Source organism: Malus domestica, chromosome 13, assembly GCF_042453785.1.
Source record: "Malus domestica chromosome 13, GDT2T_hap1".
NCBI classification, from domain to species: domain Eukaryota; kingdom Viridiplantae; phylum Streptophyta; class Magnoliopsida; order Rosales; family Rosaceae; genus Malus; species Malus domestica.
In genome coordinates, this window is record NC_091673.1 from 32,590,032 (window position 1) to 32,612,063 (window position 22,032).

General features: G+C 36.5%; 1 protein-coding gene across 1 annotated transcript; it reads left to right on the forward strand.

The window, feature by feature from the left end:
• Positions 1 to 12,545: 12,545 nt before the first annotated feature.
• Positions 12,546 to 21,766, forward strand: LOC103411787 (cyclic nucleotide-gated ion channel 17-like). The gene is made up of 7 exons (XM_008350409.4): positions 12,546 to 12,825; positions 13,774 to 14,338; positions 15,186 to 15,398; positions 15,538 to 15,827; positions 19,277 to 19,388; positions 20,082 to 20,318; positions 20,731 to 21,766. Exons 1-7 carry the CDS (start codon positions 12,797 to 12,799, stop codon positions 21,451 to 21,453), a joined length of 2,169 nt encoding a protein of 722 aa, XP_008348631.1. The 5' UTR covers positions 12,546 to 12,796; the 3' UTR covers positions 21,454 to 21,766.
• The last annotated feature ends 266 nt before the right edge of the window (positions 21,767 to 22,032 follow it).

The window sequence follows — 22,032 nt, forward strand, 5'->3', positions numbered from 1 at the left end:
GGGTTTAATTTGTGTGCTTATATATTTCGCACCAAATTTTGGCGCCGCTGCCGGGGATTAGCAAACTTTGCTAATCCCTTGGTTCTTTTCTTTTTGTTTAGTTTGTTTTTGTTTTAGTTTCTGACTTAGTTTTGTTTTCCTTGTTTTGTGTTACTTTTGATATTTGATTTATTTTTCTTCCTTTGATTTTAGGTACAAATGGAGCGAGACATGGCACTTGCGACCATTCAAGCTCAATTGGCACAACTCACTGCTCAATTGACTCATAATGCTGAACGGACCACAATGCCAAGTGTCCCTACATTTGATGTGCCCTATGGGCAAGGTTATCAAAGTCCTCAATTTTATGCAAATGAAGATGTTTGGGGATATCAAGGCCATAACCAATCGAGGGGCAACATTTTTTCCAACGCTTACAATTCAGATTGAAGAGGTAATTCAGATTATATGTGGGATGAACCTCAACAATTTCAACAAGGTGGATATTGGCAGCAAGACGAGTTCTATTCAAGACCTATGCAGCCACCACAGCATTCCCCACAACAATTCCAATCAAATCAAAGTATGCCCATGAATTATAATGAAATTCTTGAAGGACTAATTTCTGTAGCGCAGGGTTTACGAAAAGAAGAACAATTGCCGCCATCGGAAGAGTTCTATCAGTGGCCATATGAACCGTCACAGCCACCACAACAATCAACCCAATTCAATTCAGGTACGTCCTTGGATAATGATACACTTAATAAGTTACTCACCTCTTTGAATCAGGGAGTAGAAAATCGAAACCAGGAGATGCAAGACCGAGTCAAAAGAGTGGACGAATTGGAGATGCAAGTTGGGCAGATTGTGGAATTCATGGCACAGATTCGAGATCAAAGTGAACTTTCCAACTCAAACATTGCAAATTCAAAGGCAGAAAGTGAAATCGATGAAGCCATCACTTTGGAAGGTGACATGAAGGATGAAGCTGTCCCAGAACCATCCAAACACAACCCAAACATGGATGAATTGCTGCTGCAAGCAGAAGAGGAGGAGGACGACTTGGGCAGTTTAGAAGAATTCTTGCTGCAAGCTCCTCAAATCCCTATGTCATCCAACTCAGGTGAGGGAGTTCTAAATTCACTTCATTCTAATGATATTCCTCCCAATGTCCTTTTTCCTAGCAGGTTTTTGATTCCCAAGCAAGAAGAGAGTGAAAAAGACATTGTGGAAGCTCTTCCAAAGGTACAAAAGGATATTCCAATTCTTGGTGCAACAAAGCAAGTTCTAGATCGTGTTGAATATTTCAAAGAACCTTGCACACCAAGAAAAGGGATTCAAGAAAATGAAGTGGTTGAAGCATATCAAGAATACATCCAAGAGGCTGTGCATGAGACAATCAAGCCCAAAGCAGTTGAGTTTGATGACACGGGACAAGCCACAACCATCATAGTAAACCTGGCCAAGTTCAAAGTCCCGGAAATGTTCAAAAATGTGGTGGTTGTCATTGAGTTTGTGTCGGAAAAAGAAAGTAAGCCATCTTCTCCAATTTTAATTTTTATTTATACTAACATTTTTCTGATTTTGATGATTCAGGCACCCACTCTTGAATTTAAACCATTGCCGAATCATTTCAAGTATCACCTCCCATTAAAAGATAAATTCCATGCTTTGGAGCCGAGGGGAGTTTAAAGGAAAGTTTCGTCCGGCTAAAGACGTTAAATCAAGCGCTTCTTGGGAGGCAACCCAAGCATTCAACGAAGGGAGACTTTGGAATCGCTAACCAAATCAGATTTGAATTCTTACACCCTTATCTTTACTGCTTTCATTTTGTTTTGTTCAGTTAGTTGTGTTATTTGGTTGATTTATGTGAGTTTGTGTTATTTAGTTTAAGTGTAGGGGAAGGTTAAACAAAGTCTTTTTACATTGATTTACATATTTTACATTGATTTAAAAAAAAAAACAAAAAAAACAAAAAAAACAAAAAAAAAACAAAACAAAACACACCTAAAAAAAAAAATAGAAATAAACATTTTTTACAATGATGTGTAAACTAATAGCTTTCATTGGTCAGGTGGTGCTTCAGTAGTCGGCGGAGCTTCAGCAGTCGGTGGGGCCACGGAAGGAGGAGGTATCGGAGGTTGATCAGTTGGAGCTTCACTACGCGGTGCCGCCCCAGAAGACGAAGGAAGATGCGGTTGGAACAAACCCACAAACCTCCGATGATCAAGTAAAATTTGACCATCAGTGTCTTGCAGCTGGTCAATTTTCCTCTTCATGTTTGTGGCATAGTTGTGTGCAAGCTTGTGCAATTGTTTATTTTCATGCTTGAGTCCTCTAATCTCCTCTTTGAGACTCTGTATTTCAGCCACCAACGATTCAACGTGACGGGTTCGAGCAAATAGGCGTTGGGCCATGTTGGACACAGAACCAGCACACTGCACGCTAAGAGCCAGAGACTCCTTAACCGCCAATTCATCAGACCGTCTAGTGAGCAGTCTGTTATCTCTTGGGGTGACAAGGTTCCGGGCCACCACCGCAGCTGTCATATCATTTTTCATCACCGAATCCCCCACGGTAAGGGGACCAGTAGGGGATATGAAAGATGGGCGCCATATGTTGTCTGGTGAAGGCGGAGCTGCCTCTTCACCAATGTTCAAGTCAAAACGACGATCGGAAGGGCCAGACATTTTCTGAAGGTGTTGAGAAAGAAGAGATCAGACAGATTAAGATTTTGGAAATTGCAAGAAGGGAGTGTTTACAGGAGGGAGCTCAAGTGTGTTGTGGAACAAAATTAACGCCTCTATAAAAAGAAGAAATCGGAGAGGCGCTTCTCAGAGAAGCGTCCTCTCGCAAATCGAAGAGTCGGGGCTCCTTTCTCAAACGCCTGATTCTTTTCTCAAAAGAGGAGTTTCCTTTCTCAAAAGCCGGATTCTTTTCTCAAAAGAGGCGTTTCATTTCTCAAAAAATGGGCTTGCTCAGAAACCACGAGCCGAACCCCGGATTTCAAAAGATCAATTTGTCCAGACGTGTCGTCACTCGTCACATGCAACTGGCAGCTTTGCGAAAATTACGGGCAGCTTTGTCAGAAAGCGCGTAATTTGTACTATTCATCCATCCACCGGCTGCCGACAATGAGTGAGAGAATAGTTCCGGTTGTGAAGAAAAGTCCTATAAGTATTTACCTTCGCCTTCCACAGCAAAGGCACACCCTCTCAGCACTTCTTCATCTCCGAGAATGCATTCCCAAAGAATCCTCCTAAGTTACTCTGTGTTCCTCATTCCCTGGGATACCCCTGCAAACAACCCATCCAGAGCAAAAGTATTTCATATCATAAAGGTTGAAAGCAAGAGTATCTCATATCATGCATTCTCCATGTCCTTTTCCTTGTCTTTGTTCTAACCTGCAGGACATGGAGAAATTGCTCTCGAGTACTCGTCTTCCACTGCTGATGTACTTCCAAAGAAGCTGCCACATCTACCTGAAGAACAGATAAGGCAAGCGAAAATGATACCAACAGCATGTGGAGACAACGTACAGAAGAAACAAGCAGAGAAGAATGCAGCTTGCACAATCATCCCAGCAGAAGGAGTCCGAGCTGAAGAACTAGAGAAGCTGCCACATCTGCTTGGAGAACAAATAAGGAACTGCAACATAACCAAAGAGCAAAGCTTCGCCGTACAATATCATCAAATTATCACTTGCAAGTAAACAGCTAAGTGTCACCCAGTTCAAGAGGAAAGCTGTGGAAAGTCAACAAGCACGACCAATGATCACTTATTAGTTCTATTCATTGTCTTTTATCGTGATTTTAAATTTTTCGTTTGCAATTTTTTTTTTATATATTTTCTTGTGTTACTTAACTGAATTATTTCTTTTCTTTGCAGGAAAATTTGGTTATTTCCACCCTTGAAGTTGATTGCAGAATTTTAGCTTGGGGGTCATCGCTTGATTTTACTGCAAATTAGGGAAGTTTTCAGTCCACTTGTTTTATTTTGTTTCTTATTATTTATTTTATTTTTATTTGCATTATAGTGTTTTCTGACATTGGGGACAATGTCCAGTTTAAGTTTGGGGGTAAAGAGTATAAAAAATGACCAAATTGAAATTTTTTGTACCTTCAACTACGAACGAGTTTCATTTGTTTCCATGTTGTTGCTTTTTGTTTTCATAAAAAAAAAATAAATAAATTTTTAAATCGGAAAATTTAAAAAAATCCAAAAATATTGTCTTGTTTCCCTTATTGTTTTGAATTAGATTTTTGTTAGTTTCCCGACCCAATGATATAATTAGATCAAATTTGAATCATGATTATCAAGAACTTAGTTAACATGTGTTTTGTGAAATTCCTAATTCTCTTGTTAGTTTTGTACATGTTTGATCATCTTTGAAAAACCAAATGCACATAGCCTTGTTAATGTGAAACTAAAGTATGACTTAAAGCTTCATATGTGAATTTAGTGACCATATACATCCTATGTGAGTTTTTGAGCCTATTGAAAGTGTGTGCATTTTTCATACACTCCTATTCTTTCATGTGTGATGAACTTATGTGAAATACATCTCTAGAACTTGCGTAACGATCTTTCGAAATGTTTGTCATTGATTGCATGAACTTGGAAATGATAGAGGCATTAGGTTTACCACCATGGCCCAAATAACCATGTATCCCAAAGAAAAAAATGATATCATTAGATTGCCAATTTGAGCCGTGTATGTTGAGCCTTTTATTTCTTATCACCAGATATGTCTACCCTTATACCTGAAACATTTTTCCTTACCCTTTCCAAGCAAGCTAGTGAGCAATGTGAGATTGTCTTATGAGAAATGTTTGTGAAGTACTTTGAAGGTGTTTGGCAAAAGAATAAGTGTGGGGTATTTCATGTTTGTATTAAAAAAAAATAAAAAAATATATAAAAAAAAAAAAAAAAAAAGAAGAACAAAAGAAAAGAAAAAGAAGGATTGTATACAAAGAAAATAAAAAGTTTTTTTTTTTAGTTTTAGTTTAAGGGTGTGGTTGGAGGTTCTAGAAGAATTGTTGGAGAGCTTGAGTTCTTATAAATCTAAAGAAAAGAATTGCTTGCAATGTAGCTTGAAACTTGTGTTTTCCTATTCTTTCGTTTCAATAACCCTATCCCTAAGCCTCATTACATCCAATAAAAGTCCTCTGGATTTAAGTTTTGCAATTATGACTGTGGAGAAGTGATCTTTATGCAAGCTTATGGTAGAAATTTCACATTTGATTCTTTGAGCGAAACACATTAAAACTAAACACATGTGTGATTGAGTGCATATCCCGTGAGAAGGTCGCTAGTTTGCATATGATGATTTTAAAAATAAAAACTTGAAATTGCATTAGCATGACTATCTCACACACTACACTTCAAGGATGATTCAAAGATTACTGCTAATATTTGAATAAGGAAGATGAACTTGGATTAACTTGTTTGGTGCTAGATATGGTTCTTGATGATTTGTGTTCTCAAATGAAATTCTATGAGGGTCACATAGGGGGAAACTAATGTTTTTCATGTTAGTACTTTTTTATGTTTTCTTTGTTTTGCTCGAGGACTAGCAAAAGCTAAGTATGGGGGTATTTGATCGGATCATATTTATATATATTTTTTCTTCAAATTCACTCGTCTTTTCTTAGTTAGTTCCTTATATTTTTGAGCTATTTACGTTATTTTTGTGTTTATAGGATTTGTTATGCAAAGAAAATAAAAATAGAACAAGTGAAATTTTATGTAATAAATTCGTCAAAACTGTCTGTGTAGATCAGCTTTTAAATTAAATTAAAAAAAAAATATAATAATGATAAGTCATGATGATGTTTGAATCATGATGGTTTTGTTTTGTAGAAGAAACCCAAAGAGAACACAATCCACCCATCCACCCTTCACCATAACCCACCTATATCCATCCACCACCATAATTTACCACTCATCCATCAAACCACACCTTGTGCCGCTACAAAGAGAAGAAGAAGGATCTTGGACGTGCTTGCCATTCAAATTGGATTGTTGGAGCGTTTTTAGGTGTTTTCTTTCTTTTGTTTTCAATGTTTAAATTTGTTTATCTTTGCTTTGTAAGTATGAGTGGCTAAACCCCTATTTAGTTAGGGGAAGTTTGAAGCCATGAACATGCTTGAGATTTAAATTGATTTCTTCCAATTGTGATTTGATAAGTTGTGATTGCAATTCAATTATCTATTTTATTCATAACTAATTCTTGTATGTTTATTAAGGATGCATACTTAGTTTTCATGCATGAATTAGATGCTAGAATATAAATGAGTTTCACCTAATCGTTACAAATTTATATTCATAAGTAGTGAAGGTTGTTTATCACAATCGCGTTAATTGAATTCTTGGCATAAGTTTCATGCAATTCATAGTTACAAGTGTTTCGTCAATGCTTATGATTTTTATAGAACTTAATGATTCTTGCTTGTATCTCTATTATGCAATTCATGTAGGGAACTTGTGGGGAATGCTTTGGGTTGTTGTATGCAATCATCCAATTCAATGAAATTAGGAAAATCTGAGGATTAATTTAAGCGTACCTAATTAATCTGGGGTGTTGAGCATCATAGTTTATTGAAAAGCAATTGGAAATCAATTCATATACAAGTGTGTCATGTGTGAAGAACGGACCTCTAACTAATCCATCCATCATCTTATTTCTTAAATTTGTTTTACAATCTTCCTAGTTTTATAACTTGTTTGTTTGTTTCAAATTCATCAAAACTAAAATCCCCCTTTTACTTTCTTGTTTCAAAGTGTTTAAAATTTGTTTGTTTGTGTTTTAGAGTGTTTTGAGTCAAGTCAAAACCCAAATTTCGTCCAAAGTTGTGCTAGAGTCAGAAACTGCCTAGTTTGTGTTTTTAGGCAGTTTTGAGTGTCTTTAAGTTATTTTGAGTCTTGTGAACCTGTTTTGAGTTCTTTAAGTCTATTCAAACGTTTTTAACTTTGTTTTTATGTTTTTGAGTTAGTTTAGAGGTTTTAGCAAGCCCTCCTAATCCCCGGTTTAGAACGATCCCTACTTACATACTTTACTACATTTGATAAAAAGAGGGTTTAATTTGTGTGCTTATATATTTCGCACCAATACACCCCACATACTTTCCCATAATACCCCACACCTCACATTCTCAATATACACCTTATATTTTGTACATACACCCTATATTTTCTATACACTGCACATTTCTCAAATCTTATAACACTCATTTTTTAATTTTTAGAGACTGAATCTAACCATTTGAACGTTTAGTTTGCTGAAAGATTTCAAATCATCTGAAAGTGGCAAGGCCTAGAGTTATGGGGCAACGTGTACAGGGTGTCCTTGTACGAAATTTCGACTAATTACAACAGTACCATTTGATGATGTTCTTAACTACAGCAAGTTGTCAATACAAATTCCACCCAAGACAAAGCTTGAAATCAAGACAATACTGAAAACAATGAACGAGATCATATACATTTAGGAAATCCCAACAACAACAGACACTGCTACTAGCTTATAGTAATAGTTATTCCCAAACAAGCAGTACAAGCAAACCAAACCCCTATTAAACACGAGAAAATAACAACGGAACAAAGTATCTATCCATCTATCTGACATCCATGAATGACGACGGTGGAGCTTATTCCCAGACAGACATGACATACGAACATAGTGCAGAAACTCAAGATAATAAAGACTAGACATGACATATGAACGAGCTTAATAATCATGCAACAGCTGCATGCAATGCAATCTTCCCGATTCCTTAGCTATTCCTCAGCAATTCAGGATGATGATATTGTCTCGTGGGAGGGGTTTCATTTTCTATCCGCATTGGGCACTCAAAGTACATGTGTTGACCTTCCACTCCACAATATCTACATCACACATTAAAGCATGCAACCTATCATGACCGCAAGAGTTATCATATTGACCACAAAACGAACAAACCAATCGAAAGCCCCAACCAACACTAGTTACGTTTCTCGGGACAAACCTCATGTATGGGCAAAGTTCACGAGGGTGATGACCCTTACAGCAGACTGCCTAGTTATCATACTGACCATAAAACGAACAAACCAATGAAAAATATGAAGTCTTACCTCATGTGAAGCTTTCCAAACATCGATTTCGTGTTCCATTCGTCAAAAATAATTTTTCTCAATCAACATTTTGTAGTTTCATTGGTTAGGGTTTTGTTCAACAATGGAGGGTGTGAGGATTTTGATAGTTGAGAAGATAAAAAACCCTAACCAATGAAACTAATATGCTAAAGGTGATTTGGGGTGTATTTAGATATTTTTATTTAAAAAAAAAAAACCTAATATGGTTAAAATTGTCATTGCATAGTGGGGTAAATAAGTCATTTAATATTAAATTTTAATGTGAGGTGCATTCAACATTTTGTGGGATGCTAATATAAAAAGCTTTTTTTTTTTCAATCTCTCCACCTTATATAACTCTCCTTACAAAAAGAAAAAGAAAACTTATCTAGGCCTAAAAAAAATTGTTGTAGGACTATATTATTGAGGGAAAAGATAAGGAGATAAGGAGAAGGCTGGCAACAGACAGAGAGAGAATATAGAGTATAAAGTTCTTTGGTATGATTTATCACGCTATTGTGTTTTTATTTATAGTAATAAAAAAGAGAGAATCTTTGCTCTCCAAGTACCACAATTACAACTAGAAAACTCGTAATAGTGGGCAATGGAAGGATGCAGAGAGGTGGTAGGGATGATAGCTGGGGGTTTTGTTTAATTATTTTATTTTATTTTTATATTATTGGATTTTAATCTTTTATTTAAAATAGGTAAGTAATTAAAATGTTCATACCACGTAAGGGTGGGCAAACAGGTAGTGGAACCGAGGGTCGGGGCAGGCAATCTAGGTTCGGGGCGGGTACGGGGCGGTTCCAATTTTTTTGGAGAGTAAACGGGGTGGGGCGATGACAATTAAGGGGCAGGCTAAATCTAAATATTGAGAAGAACGGGGCCCAGGCCGGCCCGTTTCTAATTATAATGAACGGCCCGTTTCTTAGTCCATTATCTAGGATCTCATCACCCAATCTGTAACTCAACTCTCTGTCATCTCCTTCCACCCACATACTCTCTGTCACTCGTCTTCTCTTCCTCGACCTCGACGACATCAAACTCAAAACCGTTGTCGTCGTCGCACCACCCATCTCTCGATTTTCCTCCTTAATGACATCTCAAACTTAGAGAACCCAGGTCCTAAAACCACGACAGCTTGATTAGCTCGTCCTCGATAACATCACGTTGAACTCTATAGTCCCAAGCAAAGAGGACGAAGACCCCCATCATCAGCGCCTTAAGATTGTCAAACACCACCATGGTCAGCGCCATGCGAATCGAAATTGACCATAACGCCCTCTGTTCTTAGTCTTCCAGTGTCTCCTCTCAGATCTTAATTCTCTACAAGATTTGGCATCTGGCCCATCTGGGTTTTCATTAATCTGTAGGTATGGTGGGAAATCTGAGATGGGTTTTTTTTTTTCCCCTAAATTTGTTGTGGAGTTTAGACTTTAGTCTTATCCTTCTTCGATTTTGTTTCTAATGGTTAGATTAAGAAAAAATTGAAGGACAATGTTTCTTGCATGTTGTTATATGTGTAGGCATCTTGCAATCAAAGGGTATAAACCCAGATCCCTTTTGTTGATTTTGAAAAGGAACTAGAGATAAAGTGGAACCCATTGGTTTTGAGTCTAATATTGAAATGGTATAAACTTAGATCCCTTTGTTGATTTTGGATAAATGATGCCATGATTTTATATGTATGGATCCACGGGTCCATAAATTTATTGTCTCAAAAGATTTGTTGAATCAAATGATGCCTGAATCATTTTGGTCCCCAAAAACTTTGTTCTCTGTCTTATCTGTGAGTCCTTGATTTTATGTGCATGCATCCATGGGTCTATAACTCTGAAGATTTATTGATATGCTTTGCAGGAGCAGCGAGGTCTGTCGTGGTGGTTTGCCTCAGTGCATCAGTGCAGCGAAGTAGAAAGAGGGGGGGTCGAGAAAGTTCGGATTTTGCCCTTGTTTTTGGTCCAACAAATGAGTGGTGGTAGTGGATGGTGTTGAACCTCGCGCGGGGATGGCAATTGCTGTAAAAATTCAGTTTTTTTTTTTTTTTTTTTCCAAAAAAAAAGAGGACCCGTGGACCTGACCTGAATTGGCATGTTTCAAATGGGCGGGGTTAGGTCTGGTTCCTATATTAAAATTTGTTGTACCCGCCCCGACCCGACCCGTTTCTTTTAAACCAGAGTCCGGTCTGGTCCCTTAAAATTTGGGCCCAACCAAACCCATGCCCAGCCCTAATACGTCAACGATTTAACAATTTATGTGACCCAGTTAACTTAACAGAGTAAAGTGAGATACAAACAATGAGTACAAATGGTAAAGTAACAGAAGACAATGTAGGGGCTAAAGTCAAATTTTGTGTGGAGTACAAATGTGATGGCTAAAATGAGTCCTCAGGAAGAGATTTAGATATCTTTCTCAATGACATAAACAATGGTTGAACTTGGACATCAATGTATTTTGTTTTATTTTTTATACAATTTTTCTAGTTCTACCGCAAGATACATGTACTATGACTACAAGTCTGTTAAGATTCCTAAAAGATTGCCGTTGTAGTGGCACCTTGTAAGAGTGGGCATTGTTCAGTTTAGTCTAGCTCACCCCCAAATCGAAACCTAAATTGAACTATTGCACCAAGTCCCAACCCCAAGACAAAAAATTTGCAAATAGAAACCAAACCAGTTCAATTTTTGGTTTTTTACAATCTTGACCTTGATTTGTCTTTCGTTCATTCAGCCTTGACGTCTCTTGTAACACTGTTGGACCATCGTCATCTGCAAAATGTGGTGGTTATACAAGTGGAGGTTAAATACATAAAATTAAATTAGAATTTGAAGGTCTTAAATTCCAGGTTTTTTAACAAAAAATTTCTAAATTTTTATGTTTTAAAATCCAAATAAGGATTTTGTCTTTTTTTTTTTGGTCAAACGATAAATCTTGTTAGATTAGCCACCGATGAGGTTTAAACTTGCAGTGAATAGTTTTGAAAGAAACTTAGAAAGTGAAATTGAAAGCCTTCCCCATGTTTCTGTCTATTAGACAACATTAACAATATTTCACAGATGATTACTATTGAGAATGAATTTCACATTAATATGATAAGGACATTGCATAAATTTATAAGTAAATTAAGTTACTTTCTATAAAACCAATTAATTTTATGACGAAACTTCGACTTTCTTCAATTTTGATTGATATAAGTTGATAAGATAAGCATTTGTCAAATTAGGTCTTTGGTAAAAAATTATATTCTGCTTATCCTCAAGATTTAAAACATCCCCTACCCACTAACAATTCAATTGTGATTAACATACAAAAATTCAAGTGGGCCCACATCCCTCGATGGAATTGATATATGTCAACAAATTGACATATGTTTTCTCTTGCATGTATATAATATTATTGTTTAACGGTCATAATAATTATATTAAATATACGTAGGTGCGTATCCAAAGATGTTTGTTAAGGCAAGTGGTGGTTGGTTTTGTTTGTCAAATCTGAACATAAACCTTTAATTCGTATGAAATAGCTTTTAAAATGGTTCAAAACGTTTTTAGTTATATTGATTTTTGAATCCAATAGTACTTTAAATGCTCTTTAAAAGATTTGAGGGAAACACTTAAAATGCCTTTCAAAGATCAACTTGGTGTTTTATTAAAAATTGATTTCAAAAACAGTTTTACCAAAAACACTTTCAGTCATTTTAAAAATATTTTCAAACGAGTTACTTAAAATTTTACTAAGGAGGTGTATTCAATTGGGATTATGAGAGATTTTAGTTCTTTTAATGAATCTAGCGGTATTCAATCATAATTTTAAGTGATTCTCTGAAATTCAAAGTGTATTCAATTAGAATTTTAAGATATTTTATTAAAATCCTAAGAAATCCGAATGTATTTAATTAGGATATTAAAGAAGTTTATAACATTCCAAGTGTATTCAATTAGAAACTGATTTGAAAGAATTTGAGAAAATTGAGGAATTAGAGGGAATTTGAGAGATTTCGTAATGTATTTTAAACATCCACAAATCTCACCTTCCCCCCATGAGATTTCTATAAAATTGAATCAAAATTTTATTTGGAATCTCTATAAATTAATTAGGAATATAAGAGGATTAAAGACTCCTACAAAATTCATATAGATTTTAAAGAATTTGAATGGATTGTGGTGGATTGTGATGGAAGGATTTGAAATCCTAAGGGATGAGGTTTGATTCTTTTTAGTTTTGGTTATATATACTTTTTGCTCTCAAATCCTACAAAATCCATAATTTATTGAAATCCTCCAAAATCTTAATTTTTTTTAATACAGTTAGATTTGGATAAATTTTAAAATCCTTTAAAATCTTTTAATTGATTACACGTAAATTTGAATGAATTCTAAAATTCTTTAAAATATTTTAATTGACTACACTAAAATTTTAAAATCTGTTAAAATTCTCTCAAATCCAAATTTAGCTACAACCTTTAGCTTTATAAACATTTACGAATTTATAAATCCATTAAATTCCTGGAATTCTCACCAAACCACTGTCACTCTCTCTCTCCTGCTGAGCTCACCTACCTCTCTCTTTCTCTCTCGTCCGCTACTCTGACCTCATCAGATTTGCAACACACTGAGACAGAAAATATCCCTCAAATTGTAGGGGAGATGCTGTGAAAGGGATTTGAGCCCAAGGATTTGGATTCAGCTTTCTCCTTCTTGCCATGGAATTGAGGAAGGAAAGGCTTGTCAGGTGAATTGCCCACAATGTTTCCTTCTTTATTTTTTTCCATTTTCAATAAACTATTTCTCTATTTAATTTTTCTGTCTGTTTGGTTGCTCAGAAAGTGAATGAGAAATATTGAGGTTGACAAATAGGTGGGACTAGGCATGGGAAAATATGACAGAAGCACAGTTTTTCTAGGAACCCCATTTTTCATTTCCCTCTTTCTTCTTTAAGTGCTTGTTTGGATAGTGAGAAAATGTGATGAAAAATATCTGAAACTCTTTTTTATATGAAAACCATCTGAAATGATTTACTTGTTTTTATTCTGATTGGGATTGGACCATTGAAAGCTATGCTCTTCTCAGTTATCCATATACTTTAATAGGCTTCATGTCTTACCCTTCTATAAATCCATACAACTTCGAACTTGTTTAGTAATTTTTTCTGGGAATCTGTTTGTTTCTAGAGGAAATATGAATAATTGAATGTTTTCAATTGATTGGGAACGTACAAACGAATTCCGTCTGGTTGGAACCTACGGCCTAGCTCAGCCAATTTGTGTGATTTGATTAGGGCTTGCATTTGACAAATAGCACCTGGAGGGTCTGCAGACTCTGCACAAATACTACCCAAACTGAACTCTTGATGAAAACAAATGGAGGCTGGACATTCACATTAAAACGTGAGTCTGGTTGGTAAACTGGCAAGATTTTTAGTTTGGGTAGAATTTGCACACAGCCCTAATAGTCCAGGTGGTGTTTGTGCAATTTTCCCTTTATTTTACTGTTTACAGTTTTGTTCATTTGCTTAATAAGACATCCTTTTATTTAATGCATCTAATTTGTGGGATATTATCATCAAGTTCCTTAAGTTTAATATGAGAAACATGAATTATAATTAACTTTTAAGACAACCTTACTCAATCTACGCATCGGGACACTCTTTAATACTCTGCTCACCTTTAATGTGATTTAGGTTTTATTCTGATAAAAAACGGCATAAAGAATCTTTATGGCGAAGAGCTGAACCATCTCAGCTTGAAAAGTCATCGTCTGCATATAAGTCATCTTCATTGCTTAAATCTGACACTGGACTAGTGGGGGGAAGAAATAGGTTTGTTGAAACTTTCAGCATTGGCCATTCAAAGGTGTTTCCAGAAGATCATGAACCTTGGCGAAAGAGAATACTTGACCCGGGTAGTGAGATCATGTTGCAATGGAATCGGGTTTTCATTGTCTCGTGCTTGGTGGCACTTTTTGTTGACCCCTTGTATTTTTACTTGCCCATGCTGGGAGGGGATGCAAACACGTATTGTGTGAAGACAGACTTGAGGTTGCGAATTGTTGTGACTTGTTTCCGGACTATTGCGGATATCTTTTATATGTTGCATGTGATGATAAAGTTTAGGACAGCTTATGTTGCGCCAAGCTCTCGCGTTTTTGGGAGGGGTGAACTTGTCATGGACCCAAAGAAGATTGCGCTGAGGTATATTAGATCAGACTTCTTCATTGATCTCATAGCCACATTGCCCCTCCCTCAGGTATTTTTTTTGGAGGATAACTGATTCTTGACATTGTAGATTTTCTTACCTACTTCTCATTTCTGTTTAAGTTATGTGCATCAGGGAATGAGTGAAAGAAAATTATTGTATCCATCTAATATTAAAGAGAAAATATGTAAAAGAGCTAGATTAACTGAATGCTACTCTAAAATTTACCGGAGTGATGACAGCCAGCAAATAAGCCTATCACGTATCCAATATCAATGTGAATAAGAGTACGCAAAGAAAATGTGTATGAATTGTTGCTTATTTGTGAGGGTAGTATTAAATAGGTAATGCAAATGGTTATAGCAATAGTGATCAGCCTGATTTGATCAAAGTTAGTTTTTCTTTGACAGATATGTTTTGTTTTACATTGTCAATTTTACTTTAAACTTTATAATTATGTCTTGTTTTATAGGTTACAATTGTGTCAACATGACACAATTATTGAACATATCAATAGGAGATTACTAAACATGTCATTTCTCGTTGTGTTTGGGTTAGGTTAGTTGTCTCGATACACAAATGCTTATTGTTCATGTTAAACTGGTTGACACAATTTCCACTTGATCATGATTACACCCAACCAAAACCTGTGCTTATTTCATGTTGTTTCAAAGCACCCCTTTGTCTGATGGTGAGGTTTTGGCAATCTTCACTAGAAAGGCAGACTGCGAAATTTGGTTAAAATACTTAGTTATTAAATACTGTACAGACTCTTTAGAGGAAATCCTAGATTCATTAACATGAGACTGACCCTAAATCTGAAATGCTAGGTTCATGGATTATGTAAAGTTTTTTGGGTGAGAAAGGTGAAGTATAGCTGATTGAAAATTTTGTGCAGATAGTCATCTGGTTTATTATCCCCGCAACAAGAAGCGCCCAAACGGATCATAACAACAATGCTCTTGCTCTAATTGTTCTGATCCAATATGTCCCCAGATTATATCTTATTTTTCCATTAAGTTTGCAAATAATCAAAGCAACTGGAGTGGTCACAAAGACTGCCTGGGCAGGGGCTGCATATAATCTTCTATTGTACATGCTGGCCAGCCATGTATGTATCTTTGGTTGCTTTTGTCTTCCTATTAAATCTTTATTCCACCCCCTCCCTCTCTCCCTCCCTCCCTCCCTCCCTCCTCTCCTCGCTGAGTTCCAGAACGGGAGCTAATCTATTACCTCATTTGTTGTTACAGGTGTTAGGGGCAGCATGGTATTTACTATCAATTGACCGATATACCTCATGCTGGAAGTCATTTTGTAAAAAGGAACTGAACACCACAAAATGTTCGCTTTCTTATCTAGATTGTGACAATCTTAGCAGAAAAGGTTGGGCAAGTAGTACAAATGTGTTTGAGAATTGTAATCCTGCAAATGACAATTTCAAATATGGCATATTCGAAAGCGCAGTAACAAAAAATGTCGTTTCCTCAAACTTCATCATGAAGTACTTCTATTGTTTATGGTGGGGCTTGCAACAACTAAGGTATGATGTTTTTTCCTTTTTAAGGTAGAAAGGTATGAATAAAATATTAAATCAACAAAAACAAAGTTAGAAATTTAAGATGTCATGAAGATTTAGATGCTATGTTATTATTCGCAAACTAAAATCAGCAAAGGCTTCTTTTATTACCAATGGTTGTTATTTTTATTCACTAAGAACGATCGTGGCTATGGTTGATTACTTACTACTTATCAGTGTTGGTTTCCTGTTGCTTTTTAAAAGAGTTTTCCGTTTTTCACTGGCCGAACTTTGAAATATTATTCAAGTCTGTGGACCAGTTTTTACTTCATTAAATACCAGTTTAGGTGCTAAATTCCCTTATATGACCTGCAGTAGGATAAAATCCAGCGGCACCTATAATGATTACCATGCCAATATAAATGAGGATCAACTCTATTAATTGGTTCTATACCCACTGTCTAACACTATGTTTAATTTAGTAGTAAATTATTTAAGCAATGATGGTACTCAAATTAAAAAGCGGAAACTAAATCATGCCACTAATAAATAATTTGCATAAACATTTATGCACCGTGTGCAAAAATGTTTTTAAAGTTTAAAAAGAGAGAGGCAGTGGGCAGCACCCACATAAGATGGATTGTGAATCTTTTATATGTGTTGTTTATAGGAGTGTGTGATAAATCTTTTTGGGATAGTGGCATAGTCAAAGAGTATTGGTTAATGGCGGAGGAAAGTGCAGAAGTTGTTGATTACAATGACCCATGGATCAAGAAAGGTTGATGGCTTGAGGCTTAACTGTGTGTTAGGTTGACTAATCAATTACAAAGCTTCAGGCTCACATCTTGTAGTCTCATCCAACGTTATGAAAACTGGACTGGTTATTGTACTGGAACAGGGAGGGTTCAGGCTTAACCAATGACATAATAACTTTATTTAACAGCATTTATGCTGAAGTTCCAGTTATAGTTTAGTACCCTATGGTTTACTTCAATTGCATGTTGATAGCTGTGGTCTTGAATTTGACAGTTTATTCAATATTCTTTTGGCGCCCATGAGCGGTAGGTCTCGGGTTCGAGACTTGGGAGCAGCCTCTCCATAAATGGGGGTAAGGCTAGCCAACATTTACCTCTCCCAGACCCTGCGTAAAACGGGAGCCTTGTGCACTGGGTACGACCTTTTTATTCAATATTCTTTTGGAGTATCGCCATTGTGAACTGTCTGTTAGTCTGACTGTCAGGAAATCCATTAAGTGGTCTTGTGACATACGTGGGAAAGAGAGGGAGTGGGCCAGTGAGGTTGGGGTGGGATGCTTTCAGCATGGGTAGTGGTGGACCTGGTGGTTTGGGTAGAAGATGGGGTTGGTCAGGATGGAGATTGTTTGTGTTTACTTTTGTGGCACCGGGAAGGGGTGGTTAGGGGGACTTTTGGCGTTTGAAGACTTACAGTGGGTCCTCATTGATGAAAATTTGGAATGTAAAAGTACGACTGAAGGGATCATTGATTAAACCATATGGATAAGCATGCAATATGAGGTGAAACATAAGGTACTAAGCTGCAACCGACCCTTTATTTAAATATTATACAGTAAATACAACCATAAAAATTATAGCGCTAGATGGATAGTATATGCTCTTCAACAAATGCAAATTGAAAAGATATAAAACTGTAAACTTCATGACTTAATACTTTGTACTGATTATGAAGCATAAAGTATTAGTACAAAAATTTGTAGCAATGGGATAACAGAGATGATAGTGCCTCAGTAGTACCTTTCCTTATATTTTAAACTACAAAACAATGCTTGCAAACATCCACAATGAGTCCATAATTTCATGGCTGAACTGGTTGGTTTAATGGTTTTACCCTACTGTTCAAGCATACAGATATAGGATACGACCTGACATATGATAATAAGATAATACGTGTAATGTGGGGTGTTTGTGTGTGTGTTAAATGCTGTAATTAGTCATCTACAGTTACCTTGAAATTATTACACTGCATCTCTTCTTCAACTAACTTCAGGATTTAGCCATCATCTAACTTCTTCGGTTATCACCTATCTTCAGACTTCAGTCGTTATCACCATCATACTCTATAGATGTGTATGTATGTATGTATAGTGAGATTCTTTCTGCAGGGCATCCATTCTTAGTTAAATGAAAGTGAAGAAAATCTCACTATTGCTGAATTTTTTTCAACTTTGATCCCATTTATTGAGAGGGTTGATTATTTAGGGATTTAGAGTATCCTACCAAAGCCTGCATGTGCAACATCTGTCACCATGTTTTTTTCCAAATGTCAGACTTTCAGAAATTCAATTGGTTTTTATAGTATCTGATTTGTGTTTAGTTGTGTTTAGATGTAGCTGGATGAACTGCTTCAAAGGGTTTTGGTGGTAAATCGAACCAGCAGACAGCTGGTTCCCGGTTAACCTGGTTCAATCAGCCAGTTTTGTGTGGTTTTCAGAACTATGATGTCGTTTGTCTTTGAACTCTGTCCCATGAGCTTAGGCAGAATCTTGCATCTTTTCTGTGATTCTTGTCATAGTACTATGGTTTCTGTGGTAAATTGAAGCTGGTTCCGGTTAACCCGGTTCAATCAGCCAGTCTATTTTAGCTTTTAGAACTATGTTTTCATTGGTCTACTGTGCAGTCTTGGGCTTCATATGGAGCATCTGTGCATAACTGTAACAAACTGAAGGCAGATTTTGTTGTTCTGAACACTATGAAACAACTTATTCAGTCAATCAAGTTCTAATAATTTGGTTAAAGTATGAAAAGGTCTTACTGGAAATGTATATTTTCTTATCCTATTTTTTCCCAAAACTAAATTTCTTCATAAATCTATGTATATTGCCTAATGTAAATTTTAACCCTCCTATCTGATTTTAGATGGACAATCACAAGATGGGTTTCCACGTCAGAGACATACTCAATATGCTTTGACCACCAATGATTTTTTGTAGCTTGCCGTCTAGAAAGAATCATTTGCCAAGGCATGCATTAGAAAAAAATGAAAAGAGAATGAATATTATCAATGTGATTCTCTGTAGTACTCAGTTAACGTTTATTGAAATTCTGTGAAACTGAATCTTAGATGAACTTTAGAATGGCTTGAATATGGTTTTGCCTTTGGATTTTAAACCAATGCTTCCCCTTTGGTGGAGTAGACCTGCACCTTATGTACAGGGGTCATACTAATCACTTCAAAATATACAGGTTATTAACGATTGATTGGTTTTATGCTTATTGACTGACAAGGATAATAGCTCGACTGCCAGAGTGTGAACGTTAGGTTGTTGGACATATATTACATGCATATAATTTGGCAGAACAGTTTCTATAAGAAATGGAAGTCTTTTATATACATACATACATACATATATATATATGGGCAGAATTTGATAATTTTACATTTTTTATAGCCGTTGAAAATTGTTGATTCATATTGTGGCTTTCTTGTTGTCTCAGTTCCTATGGGCAGAATTTGTCAACAAGTACTTTTATTGGGGAAACGTCATTTGCCATTCTCATTGCCATTGTGGGCCTTGTATTATTTGCCCACTTAATCGGGAATATGCAGGTAACTATAGGAACGCTTCTTGCCATCATTTCTTGCTTTTAGTATTACATTTCTGCTGCTTGAAGTCTGGAATGTTTCTTCATCAATTTTTTGTCATTAAATACCAAGTGACGTTTGGGAGAAACTTATTAATTAATTCTGGCCCACAAAGTTTCATTTATAGAATATTATCTACAATGGTAACTTTCTTCGTTGGGGACATGCCTTGGACTAGTAATTACATTTAGTTAACTTTGTGATTCAATTATATCGGCTTACTATTTTAAATGATCATTGATGCTTGTTGAATTGATACATTAGACTTTGGCATTATCTTTAGGCTTTTAATTCAAAATGGTCCTTGAGATTTGCATAACTCTTCATTATGGTCTTTGAGATTTGAAATCGATAGAATTGGTCCCTGAGTTTGTCCACAATCAATCATTTTGGTCCTTCCATGGAAAATCTCCATTAAATAAGGATACAATGACAAAAATACCCTCAACTTTTGTCAAATCATTGTGGCCTATTGTTTATTAAATTTAGGGTAGTTTTGTCATTATAATCTTTATTTAACATAACTATTCATGGAAGGGCCAAAATGATTGATGGTGGACAATCTAAGGGACAACTTGTATTCTCAGGGACCACAGTGAGGAGTTATGCAAATCTCAGAGACTATTTTTGCTAAAAAGCCTTATCTTTATATTGTAGACCTATCTCCAATCAATCACTGTGAGGCTTGAGGAGTGGAGGCTTAAGAGAAGAGACACAGAGGAATGGATGAAGCATCGTCAACTCCCTGAAGATTTGAGACGACGTGTTCGACGCTTTGTTCAGTACAAATGGCTGGCAACTAGAGGAGTTGATGAAGAATCCATCCTTCATGGCTTACCTGCTGATCTTCGTCGTGATATTCAACGCCACCTATGCTTAGATCTTGTTCGAAGAGTATGGTTCTCCCCAAGTATTTATAATTTTGGGCTTGAAGGCAATCTCATTCAGTTAATATCATATATGCATGCCTAGCAACTATTAGGGAAAAAAAAGGGGTATTTGTAGTAAAACAACTGGAGCCTGCGTCTGATGGTGTCTGAAGGCTCCAGTTCCCATTGTATGTTGAATTAGGATATAGGTTGAAAGCTTAACTCATTAAACAGGCATCAAAAATTAATATGATGCCGTTGAGAATGTCTCAAAGTGCATGTGTTTGCTACACTTGGGAACTCGTCCTAATGTAGTGTAACCGCTTACAATGTCATAGATTTTGACTAAATAACTGATATAAAAGCTCTGATGATTCATGTGCTTTGAAATAAGATGGAAATAAGAATTAACCCATTTTCCTTTCTCATTTCGTCAGGTCCCTTTCTTCTCACAGATGGATGATCAGCTTCTCGATGCAATATGTGAGCGTTTGGTGTCCTCCCTAAGCACGGGGGGTACTTACATAGTCCGAGAGGGTGACCCAGTGTCAGAAATGCTTTTCATTATAAGAGGGACTCTGGATAGTTCTACGACCAATGGAGGGCGGACTGGATTCTTCAATTCAATCACATTAAGACCTGGAGACTTTTGTGGTGAGGAGCTGCTCGCATGGGCTTTGCTCCCAAAATCCACTGCTAACTTGCCTTCTTCAACACGAACAGTTAAAGCACTTAGTGAAGTTGAAGCTTTTGCATTACGAGCTGAAGATCTCAAATTTGTGGCTAACCAATTCAGACGCCTGCACAGCAAGAAGCTGCAGCACACATTTCGGTTTTACTCTCACCATTGGAGAACATGGGCTGCCTGCTTCATACAGGCTGCTTGGCGCCGCCACAAGAGAAGAATGACGACAAAAGATCTGAGCATGAGGGAATCATTTGCTTTGGATGAGAAAGTGGCTTATGAGACTGAGCAAGCGGAAGAAGATCTTTCTGTTGTTTCAAATCCCTCTTCCCAAGCAAAAATGAATCTTAGGGTCACAGTACTGGCTTCAAGATTTGCAGCAAACACAAGAAGGGGAGCTCAGAAGCTCAAAGACGAGATGCCAAAATTACGAAAACCTGAAGAACCGGACTTTTCCACTGAGCCAGAAGATTAGTAGGTTTTCTTAAAGTAGGTTTATGGGTGCAAAGATAGCTATAGCTTTTTCGGACAAGGGTGAAGTGAAACTCATTCATGTACAAGATAATCATCTCAGTTTGCAGGACTGCATATTTCAGGTTTTACACAAATCCCTGCTGATTGCGATGCTAGATATCATTGGCATCCGAATTATACCCTCACAAGTCATAATCGACTAATCGAGGTGATTTTTGGAGCTTTGGATGTTGGAGAAGTTGGACTTTATTGTCTCGTGGTACATCGAATGTATTAGAAATAACTGTATATTTATCTAATCTTTGTTTGTGACACTTTCAGGGGTCAACACGCAATTTTCAAAGTTTAAAGTGGGCCAATTTAAGGTTAATGTTCCAAATCTCTCCAAAAAAAAAAAAAACCATTAAGTACAAATAACAACCTAATTTTAATTGATTTTAAAAACATTCCAAATAACTACCTAGTTTTAAAAAATGGACATTCATTAGGTCGCCAACGTTAATTGATAGGGTCATGAAGCGTTAAAGTGGTGATGTGGAGAAATATTGAAGTTAGTTTTCGCTGTGATGTCATTTATGGA

Bases quoted from the DNA above. Each gene is read 5' to 3' on its own strand.
- LOC103411787 (XM_008350409.4), top strand. From the start codon at position 12,797: ATGGAATTGAGGAAGGAAAGGCTTGTCAG. The intron at 12,826-13,773 runs GTGAATTGCCCA...AATGTGATTTAG, and splicing joins AGGAAGGAAAGGCTTGTCAG to GTTTTATTCTGATAAAAAAC. The intron at 14,339-15,185 runs GTATTTTTTTTG...AATTTTGTGCAG, and splicing joins CCACATTGCCCCTCCCTCAG to ATAGTCATCTGGTTTATTAT.